The sequence below is a fragment of the Haliotis rubra genome, unplaced genomic scaffold (assembly GCF_003918875.1).
Source record: "Haliotis rubra isolate DU_JTF1 unplaced genomic scaffold, ASM391887v1 Scf447, whole genome shotgun sequence".
NCBI classification, from domain to species: Eukaryota; Metazoa; Mollusca; class Gastropoda; order Lepetellida; family Haliotidae; genus Haliotis; species Haliotis rubra.
This window is the reverse complement of record NW_025767132.1, coordinates 521,819-533,196: the sequence shown is the minus strand read 5'-3', so window position 1 is coordinate 533,196 and position 11,378 is coordinate 521,819. Positions and strand designations below refer to the sequence as shown.

Below are 11,378 nucleotides of genomic sequence, written 5' to 3'. Positions count from 1 at the left end.
TGTTACCGAATATACATTGGTTATAAATAATGCCGCTGTTTGTCATTGTTCTCACACTTTATTCTTTAATCTGGTATTGTGAATGTATCACAAACAGAAGCAACCGATCCTCATCAACGATACGTGAAGCTAGTGTAAGCAGTCTTAGGTTTCTGTGGATTCTAATTTTTCAGACCACACCAGATTCTGTGGGACAATCGCGCCACAATAAGGATTGGTGCCTCGCCCCAGATTTCTTGCATCCATATCGCTACATGTACATTATTATGGTCTTGGTCTTGTAGTTTCTGTTGTAATGTATGCATACACGTATCTAGGCAATGGTTAAATACCATTTTTATTTACAAAGTATGGACGGTGCACTGATCTCAGGCGCCTCAGTTTGATAAGGAGTTTCACCATTTAATCATGTCAGGATATGATGACCGTGCGTTCAAATTGCAAATCCCGATCCAGTTATGGTTCTTGGTTATCATCACTTCACATCCAGGATCTGCACAACATAGGGTTGTCTGCCGTGATACAACTAAAACGTTCCATTCACATATATTCTTTGCGCAGGTGTCTGATGTTTCTAATTCATCTGACCTGCCGTGACTCCATTGAAATACTGGTCAGCCCAGCTCACATATATTAAAGACGTAATATATTGATTTGTTACATGCAATCATGTCTGTCAGGTATACTGTTAGCTCCGTCCATCTACCGGTCTCTGTGTGATGCATGTAACTCATTACACATCATATGGAACATCATATGTCCAATAACATTGTGTATTCAAATGTCATGGTGTAGTTCAGTTTAGCGGTTGGTGTCATTCAGAGAGCTAAGGTCTGAATTATACAACCTCCTATATTGAACATGACAAGGAACACAAATCTAAAATCTACAATTTGCATGGGGTTATTTCAATTCAGCAGTTGGTGTCCCTGATTACACAGAGCTCTAAGTGGTGTAAATTATACAACATCTCATATTGTACTGAAAATAAATGTACACCATCGTGTTTGTTGGGAACGTGATACTCGCACACGTGTTTGTGAATGAGAAAATCACATAATGAAAGTCAAGTTATCAGGTGCTCGTAAAAACACTTTTCTTTAACCGTAAACAATGCTTCCGCAATGCCACAACTTCCTGAAAATCAACATATATGCGCCGTGGGTATTTTGCAAAAACGAAGTTGTAGACATTGAAACTGGAGACTACAGCAAGGCAAACCTAATCACGAACAGCTCCTCGGCGTGTGACGTCAAATCAACAGGACAACCGTATTCGGGCTATGCATCTACGGACACGATCTCAAACTGCCACGTTAACAGCTCGGAGTCATCATGGGATGAGACCGTGCAGTTAATGACTTTACGCAGACGGTTGAGGAAGTATCACATCCACCCCAGTATCTAGCTGTACGCTAGGAACGTGAGGAATGGATGCGTGCGTTTGGTGTGTTGGTGGTTGGAAATAGACAGGGCGTTACACATTAATTAATTTGTAGATTACAATCACGATATCGACAGACGAATAACGATGACGACAGGCGTCGAGTTGGTTGACCAAGGGCAACAACTACGAGACAGTTTCAACTGTGTTACGAAACCGTGGTCAGTGTGATTCTCAAATGGGAGATGAGCCTCCTCGAGATACTACTGACCATATGCCATTATAGGCTGTTATAAGCAATATATTTCCAAACGTACAATCTAGTGACAAGCCAATGCAACATGTAAAATGTACGATACGAACACAATTCAAATGGAATGAAGACAAAAGTGTAGAATTTCTTAACAACTTCAAATCAAATACTGTGCTGGAACTCCTGGACGAATTCAAAATCTGTATATATGACGACATACAAAGGGGTACAGAAATACTGCAAACTGTTCTAAAAAATATGATAATCATATGAAATTGCCTACACTTCTATCTGCAAACAAGAAGAAGCTACCAGGATGGTTCGACGATGAATGTGAATCAGCAAAGCGTCAGAAATATAAATTTCTTAATCAGTTTAGGGGTACGTCTAATGCCGAACATTATCAACTGTATGAAGAGGCTAAGAAATGGTTCAAACTCTCATGCAAGAGAAAACAATCAGACCACAATGACAAGATAACAATGGTGATAAACTCTGCAGCAAAGGAATAGAATTGCAAAACATTTTGGAGACTAAATAAGAAACATACATTAACAAGATCAACAGAAAATGCCATATCAGCAGACAGCTGGTTCTATTACTTCAAAGAGCTACTTAATCCAGTATCAGATCCAATCCAGACAGATACAAACTCCAACAGTCACGTGACCGAGGTGTCACAGTTTCTCAGTAACCACAATCCTGCAACATATCATGAGTGTAAAATGGAGGATATTTTATCATGTGATATAATAGAACAAGATGTTATGAATGTAATATTATTTCTCAAATCATGAAAATCCTCTGGATGTGACGGATTACCTTCTGAGTTTTATAAAAAGCTTTACATATGTTAACCCCATATATGACGACCTTATTCAACCAAATTCTTCAAACTGGAGAATTTCCGCACTCATGGACAAAAGGAATGATTATGCCAATCCATAAGAAAGGAAGTACCAACGATCCAACTAATATTCGTGGAATTTCACTAATAAACGTTGAAGGGAAAACTTTAAAAGCTGTAAATATGTATAAGTACCTTGGACTTATACGCCAAAGCTTATCAGGACAAAAGCATGTAGAACATTATCGAGCCAAGCCAGCAAAGCGTTATTCCCAGTTAAAGCTGTCATCAAACGCCTGAGTATATCCGTATATCAATATATTTGACATATTGTGCCTATTCTTACATATTGAGCGGCAATATGGGGTTTCAATCAACGTGATGCATGCGCGGATCCAGAGGGGGGGTGCGGGGGTGCGCACCCTCCCCAAGAGTGATCCAAATGTACTACATGTTTTATGCCCAGGGTTCCGAGGATTGGGGTGCAACCCACCACCACCAATGAGGAACTATTTATGAACATTTTCAAACGTTTATTAGATACCTCAGCTCAAATGTGGCATGAACGTCTTGACAGCGATTCTCATTTTGAATCTCTATTAGAGTGGGAACATTATTTATCTGTTGTAACATCGCCTATTCAAAGACGGATCTTAACTAAATTTCGAAGTGGCAATGTGAACATTGGAGTGATGAAACTAAGAAGAGGACAGAGCACCTTAAATGTCATCGATATATTGTGTACGACCTGTTTATCCCTCGAAGATGAGTCATATACTGTACGAATGCACCATATTTACGGACATAAGAAAAGAACCAATTCCTAAAAAAAGGATGGACATTACATATCTGTTTATGCACTCTTCAATTCTCGAAACTCCGAAACCATTAATAATTTAGCTAAATATATTTTCCATGTGTTTTAGACAACGAGGAGAACTGTAAACTCTAACTTACTGTTAAATTGCTTTGAATGTTTAATGAATATGTACAATGGGTCGTATGACCTTTAATACGAATAAACATACTCACTACTCACTATATGTGCACATATACTAATGGTTCAAATAAAGCAGACGGGTTTTATATGATGTTGTTCAGAGTTAAACCGCCATCGTACCCACTTTAGGAAACAGTAACTGATACATGCAATTAAGACTACAGACTATATAGTTCCCTGAAAGAGGTCGACTTTACTTCCAGTACATAAGACATCAGTTTTATAATTAAGTATAACACTCAATGTTTACATTTTTCATGGTAATGTAATGCTATATATACATAATAAAGCCGTAGCACAAAACAAGTTATCCAAGCTTTACGCTAGTGTTCATGATACTTTGTACCAATACTAGAAGTCGGTAAACCACTATTCATCCCTGCAATAAACTCCTACTCATGTTTATGTTTTAATTCTTATTGACATTACGCAAACTTGTGCCTGCTTTCTGTAATAAAGCAAAAAGTGGTAAAATCAGTTACAAAGAATAGTATTTACAAGCATAAAGACGATGAACGTTTACATAAACATTATCAGTGTTCTCATTACATAGTCTCGTCATAAGGACCTACTTAAGTCCGACTTTGCATCTTTTGAAATCTTCCAAAAAGGATATAAGTTTGTGCAAAGTTTTAGCAAACGCGCGTTCTATTAATGTCATTATACTAACTTGTGCGCTCAACATACTAACTTATCCGCTCAACATACTAACTTATCCGCTCAATATACTAACTTGTGCGCTCAACATACTAACTTGTGCACTCAACATACTAACTTATCCGCTCAATATACTAACTTGTGCGCTCAACATACTAACTTGTGCGCTCAACATACTAACTTATCCGCTCAACATACTAACTTATCCGCTCAACATACTAACTTATCCGCTCAACATACTAACTTATCCGCTCAACATACTAACTTGTGCGCTCAACATACCAACTCGTGCCCTCAAGATAAATTTTATTTCACCAGGTCCCTTCAGCGCTTCCGTAAGAAAACAGATGTTAGAGTGAGTGGATAGACGATTCGTAATCAGCTACGCAGAATGTACATGGATGCCTTACGTCTGCGTGTTATCCCGCGATTGACGGACAGTCATGTTGCTTCAAAATGCCGTTAGTGTCAAGAGCGCCAGCGCTGGACCAATCGTCGTTGGGCAAACATTACCAGTATGTTATGGACATCGTTGACTGGCGCAACAGAGTGTAGGGTAGGAGAGATGAGCGTTGTCATGGTGTTTCATGGTTTTCAGACAGAACGATTGTTTTGGGGGTGGCTGAGTACTGGTGTGCGATGGAATCACAGTGACTGGCAGAACACTTTGATCATGCGCGTGAAGCACAGCAATGCATCGTCGACAGCATATAGGCTACTAAATGAGCATTGAAGGCCTGGGGAATGGTTTGGGACGTGGTCACTGCCGTCTGGAACCTGTGTCTGAGATGAGTCACCCGAATCCATCTGTCCTGTCTTGGCCTCGTTACTCGGAGACGCCCAGAACGTGGGTGGTCGGCGACGTCGTTACTGTTTCCATAACGCCTGACCAATGCAAATATCGTGTTACGATGGCATTGGAAATGTGCTGCCACCTGTTTTTGGCTCATGCTTGCTCATGCCTGCTCGAACCATTCCAATGGTTTCATGACGTTGAGCAGATGTTAATCTTGGAATGATGTGCATGTGACTTCTCATGTGAATTTGTGAACGTTTGAATCACCAAAGATCAAGCTTTCGACAGTGACAGCAATTTCTGAGTTTCACATGTGTGCAGCTGCACAGTCTGCACGTGCAGTAACACATTGTAAGTCTATAGGCCACCATCAATGACGTCACGTCGCCTGGCACCTGCATGAGCGTTTGATTGTCTCCAATACTTGCTATGTTCACACCTTTATTTATGTATAAAGACGCTGTCTGCCCATCTTTATATTTTCTGTGTGCACAGTTTCTTTATGTGGCCAGTATATATATGGTTACATCGAAGATTGATTTCCACTAACTTGGGGGAACCAACTGCAAACTTTATGCAGCTGAATTGCACTAGGATCATGCATCATGTTGCTGAAAAGCATGTGTAAATATCGTGCATGTGAACAGCTGCGTTGTGGTGTAAAGTTTTGTTAAGAATTTGCCAATTTTCACTGATTTTCATCATTTACTGAACTCATGACAATAATCTTGTCAACATTACGAATGTGTTTTACAATACATCAGTTCATGTGTAAACAATAACTTTGAACAGCATAGCATATTTTGCAAAATTTAATTTAGAAAAGTTGATTTAAGTAAGTGAGAAGTATATGGTGTTTATCATTTAAATGAGCACTTTTTGCTGGTTTATGAAGCTTGGGCAGATCTGCATAAACTCCTCAGAAGAAAACCGAGCATTCCACTTCTCAGAAGTGTAATTTACTAGCATTTCGTGATAAGATTGAACAGTATATATATTTGGCAATGTTTGTATTGTTGTACATTGCCATTAAGAAATAATAGTGTTAATGAGTAATTCAAAGACTGATAGTTAGCCACATTGTAACTAAATCTGTATGGGCTGATGGCCTCCATTCATGCTGAATAAAGAAGCTGATGAATGAGGTAAATGTCTGCTCTGTGCTCAGTCCTACTAGTTAGTATTAGTAATTACGTGGTCAATAGACAAGGTTTTTGGTAGCTAGAGGCTCAATGTACATTTGACCAGGGCCTTAGGCCTAAAAAAAAAAAATGTTGTGGTTCCGATTACCCGACCGACCCTTGAATTCTGGTGCCGACCCTATTTTTTTCAAGCAGTATGAATAAAATAAGCTTTCAGATACCATTGTTTTTTGCCCGGCACAGACAGACATCGGTCATTCTGATAGAGAAAGTCGACATGATGGCCGCAAGCTTGATTAAATCATTGATAAATGTGTTATTAGTTTGTACTTTACTTCTAAAAACATTATGTCAAAAGAAATTCCTACCTACCTACCCTAAATTTTAAAGAAGAGTAATCGGAACCACAACATTTTTTTATTTGTCCTTATCACACACATAATAAAGTACAGATTCAGTAAATCCTTTACAATGCTTGCTAATGTTGTCATTATGTACAATCTATCGGCTCTGTGTCAACTCTGGTATTAGGATGATTCTGAAAATGCTTGCTGCCAGTATATTTATTTAACATTTAGTATTGATGATTGACTCTATGCCCATATAGTATGACCAAACAGGCGAAACTTTTTCAGGGTTTTACACAGCTCTTCGAAACTGGGAGTCCAGGGGATGTGGGGCATATTTTTTTAGAGTCCATTTCCAAAATTGGGAGTCCATCAATGATAATGGATTTTCATTATAGAGTGTACCTCTTAAAATATAGATACACAAGTCAAGCAAAGTTCTGGTATGCCCTTGATTGCTGCTGCAAAGTTATTACTGGGAACCAAACTTCATGAAACACTCACAGAATGAAATATAAATCTTTTAATAGTGGTATGCAATACAATCAAGTGTCTCTATCATTCTGATTCTCAGTAATGATTAGTATGTGATTTAATAGAAATGAATGCAAATGCTGCTGCTGTAGGAAATTATGAATGATAGACAATATTATTCCTTAAGGAAGAACCAATTCTTCTGGTAACATTTGTTATACTTCTGCATGTACAAGAATGATTTGTCAAACAGTATGCAAGGCTATCTTAGGATATACATCCTAATATACATCACACAACCAGGTTTTCCTCTGTCCAGGAGAGTTGCTTGTCAGTCAAGGATTGCAGAAAAAGTTGATGAAGGATTATTTCCCCTGACATGTTAAGTAATATGATGGGATTTGCAACATAAAATTGAATCACTGAAAGTACTCACTCAACTCGAGAACCTGTCCCAGCCTTTCATTCTTAAACCCATTATGACATTTAGAGCACATCCATGACTTTAAAATTGCAAACTATAGATACTTCTTAAAGCTCTTAATCAAATTCAACTCCTTTTGCAGCTCTTCGTTTCCGACTGGATGGGTTTAACACACTCATGCCTGTTTTCTTCGGCTTTGCCTTTGCTGGATTTGCTCCTTTCTTGGGTCCAAGATCAAACAGAGCACTCCTATCACCACCTGCTTTCTTCTGTGCTTTAAGATTTGTAATTTGAACATTTGCAGCATTTAGTTTAGTATTAAGGTCAGTTGCTTGGTCAGCCAAACGGAACAAAACTGTCTGGAGTTCAGTCTTTTTATCTGCTGCCTTGGCTTCATAGAGGTCAAAGGTGAAGGCTGAAGCTCCAGTTCCAACTGTCAGTGTCACCTTAGTGCCACTTCTTGAAACAGACAGATTACCCGATGCAAACCCATCCCTGAAAATACATGCATCATTGATGAATAAACTCACCATGAAACTTTATCAGAGTGGCAGTTAAGCTGGATGCTGGATATTTCTGAATAGATGTACTGTTGAATGCAGGGAAGTTAATTATCTATGGATAGGATGATGATCTATGAAAAAAGACTTTAGATCAATATTTTGAAAACTAAATTCTTAGAAAGTACATCGTAAATAATTCATGATATTTCATAAATGTGAACCAGAACTCTTAAAATAATGGGAGAAATACTAAAACTTTAATTCCTTTCATTATCTATCGTTGTCCTTTTGAAATATTGTACTGGGCCGTTCATATTGGCCATTTTGACACTGAACAGTTACAACCGGCCCCATAGTACCCGCACAGTCGTACTCCGACTTGGAATATCACATTTTTCACTATTCTTTACCTAAATTTAGTGAGGAAGGCACTCATACTGTTAACACCGCTTAGATCTCTGTGTGAATCTAACTCGTCATAGTCGAGCTCCAGTCTCCACACATCTACACCATCGGTTACCGACACAACCCAACTCAGGTCAGCGAGTCTCGTAAAGCAAAGGAAAGCGTTCTTGGCATTTCTATAAACTCTGTGCAAATCTTCCACTTTGGCCTCTGTAATAAGGGCTGCAAAATCTGCCATTTCTATTCAGTGACACCGTTCGGTAAATAGGAATAGAAAGCCTGAGACTTAGCGTGCCTGCTGTTTACATGTCCGTATTCGCATCGTTATACTTTCCTGCCGACTACCATTACACGTTAATGTCCTCGTGTGGCTCTCAGATGAACGGATGTGATCGAACTGTTTTTCACGACATTGTTCCTTTCCAGCAAACTGCAAGGTATTTATCACACACGCATTAAAGACAAACATGATGAGTAATGACTTCGGTGACTCTTAGCATGGTTTAAAAAGCAAATTTTACAGATTATTTTAGCCCAATCATGTATGTTCTTCCCAAACCAGAAACGTCTTTATGATAATTCTGCATCTTTCGTCTAAAATGTCGAATAGAGTTCACAACTGGTACTTTACAGTGTTTTCTGATTGGATAACAAACGCATCCTCTGGTGATTTATTGATATTTATAACGGATTTTTCGAAATTCTCACGGACCGTTCATAATTTATGGCAAGGAGGTGGGGGTGGGGTGTGTGTGTGATGATGATTTTTATGCAGAAACATGTACAATGTGAATGACCCCCCTAAAGTTTAAGTACAAAGTAAGTGACCCCCCTTGCATACCATGTACAAAATCAATGATCCCCCCCCCCTTCCCCTTCCAATAATTTCTAAGCATAATGTTTTAATAAATGTATGTACAAAATTGCTGAAACACCCCCAGTACATGTGTACAAAACTGATACCCCCATCTCCCCAGAACAAAATGGGTGACACACACACACACACACACACCCTTAAAATCATCATCATCACCAACCACACACATAGAGTGTGGGATGTTGGGTATGAAAAGGGTGAGGTGATCACAACTGCAGATCAGGACAGGTGAGGTGAGGTTAAGATGGGTTTAACGTCGTGCTTGAGAATATTTCGCTCATATGACGACGTGCATGCGTGTGTATGTGTATGTGCGGCTGCTTGTACTAGCCCAGACTTAAGCTGGTTTTATAGTGCTAACCCACTGAGATACCATGCCGCAGTGAAGCATGAATACCCCACTCAGACACATTGTACTGACTCCGAGCCGACCAGTCCTTGTTGTACCCATTAATGCCGAGCGCCAGACCGGGACCAACAAGTACCCTATTTTAACGTCTTTTGGTATGACGCGGTCGGGGATCGAACCCGCGACCTTCCGCTCTCCGGGCGGACGCTCTAACCACTACACCACGGAGGCGGTCTCAGATCAGGACAGGTTCATACGGGTGGGTGTTCAATCTATCCATCCATCGGACCGTTATAGCGACAGACACTTGTTCCAACTTAAACTCTCTTTGTGAGTTTGGACTTCGGGCTGTTGCGGTACTATTTCAATCATGTCACTTCACGTGGTGTGTGAACGCTCTCATGGCAAGCCGTTTTCACATTTATTAAGACATTAAAGATCTCTCTTATTGCTTAAAAGATATCTGTATTCTATGCAAAGACATCAATAATGTTTTTAAGATACCGGTAAATGATTGGAGATATCTTTAATTTATTTATGATGATATCCGAAATAGAATTACTTAGTCTTAAAATGGTTCTGAAATATCAATAAAATATTTCGTGATATCTCTAAATGTCTTTAAGATATAATAAAACAATTACTATCATAATGTACATAATTATATCAGAAATTAATTTAAGATATCTTCAATTCAATTCGATATATCTTGAAAACAATTATACATTTTCACAAACGCATTACAGATATATTTAACTCGGTTACAGATATCTTTAATTCAATCATAGTTATCTTCAATCCTGGTCGTTACAGATATCTAACGATTTTAAAGATATCTTTAAAACAATGATTGCTATCTATGACACAAGTACCAGTAAAGAACGGCAAAATTATCTCTATTTGAGATATCTTTAATTCCATTTCAAGATGTCCTCAATTCAATTCTAGATAACTTTGAAAACAATTTAAGATATCAGTAATTTCTCAGTACACCATCTCTGTTTGAGATATCTTTAATTCATTTCAAGATATATCTGCAGCAATGTTACATATCCACCCCTTTTCTTCTGTTTTAATCACTGCTGTGTAACGCACATGTTGCATTTGTCTGACAACACATATAAAGTCTTAATGAAGATATACATATGTTTATATTGTATTTACTTGTGTATTTATGTGTCTATGTACGTGTGCGTGATCTAGTGTTATATCAACTCTTTTCTCCAACGAGGTGATAAAGCCTTGTTCGGTCTGCTTCAGCAGAATGGATTCTCACTTCTCATTGCTAATGGTATGACTTCTGTCCTCAAAACAAATATGGAAATTTAGGTTAAAATGAAATATTTGTTTACACCAGTTGCGTTTCCTACGTATTTGAGGACACATACTTGGAACATAGATTATACTAAACGTTGCCTGACTGTCCGTTAGTGAATGAACAGCTGGAAATGATGTAAAAGAAGTAAGGGTAAGGGACCGTTAATAATTTATGACTAGGGGTGGGGGCGGGGGTGTGTAGTCTTATCACCCTTTTTGTTCTGGAGAGCTAGGGGGTCAGCAATTTTGTACACTCGTACTAGGTGGGTTCAGCAATTCTCCATAAAAACCATCAGCACCCCCTCTAGCCATAAATTATACTATCCCTCAGTTAAAATTGTCGAATATTACAAGATAAATATTTCATAATGGACTTTTATCATCAAGATTTCAGGCAACCGATTATGGTTAGAGTTTCATATTTCGGTGTAGGTTTGTGCAATTCGGAGACTGTTTATAGTTTAACACATTGTCACTAGACTACTGACCCAAGAGATGTAAAAGAAAGGCGAGTGTTAGGTAAATAGTTTACAACTGAACAGGTTCCCGGAAGTAACCGTCTGCTAAAAATACACAACACGCATGCGTACTCAAGAAATTTTCT

At 38.6% G+C, this 11,378-nt stretch overlaps 1 protein-coding gene across 1 annotated transcript; it reads right to left on the bottom strand.

Annotated features, from left to right (window-relative positions):
- Nucleotides 1-6,933: 6,933 nt before the first annotated feature.
- On the bottom strand, nucleotides 6,934-8,570 carry LOC124289692. Its single transcript, XM_046726320.1, has 2 exons — nucleotides 8,237-8,570; nucleotides 6,934-7,818 (listed from the first exon to the last, which is right to left on the bottom strand). The coding sequence occupies exons 1-2, from the start codon at nucleotides 8,467-8,469 to the stop codon at nucleotides 7,440-7,442; spliced, it is 612 nt and encodes a 203-aa protein (XP_046582276.1). The 5' UTR covers nucleotides 8,470-8,570; the 3' UTR covers nucleotides 6,934-7,439.
- Between the last annotated feature and the right edge of the window lie 2,808 nt (nucleotides 8,571-11,378).

What these genes read in the sequence shown, in the direction of transcription:
- LOC124289692 (XM_046726320.1), bottom strand. Translation starts at nt 8,469, where the DNA reads ATGGCAGATTTTGCAGCCCTTATTACAGAGGCCAAAGTGGAAGATTTG. An exon ending in GCCTTCCTCACTAAATTTAG is followed by an intron (nt 7,819 to 8,236) that starts GTAAAGAATAGT and finishes ATGTATTTTCAG; the next exon opens with GGATGGGTTTGCATCGGGTA.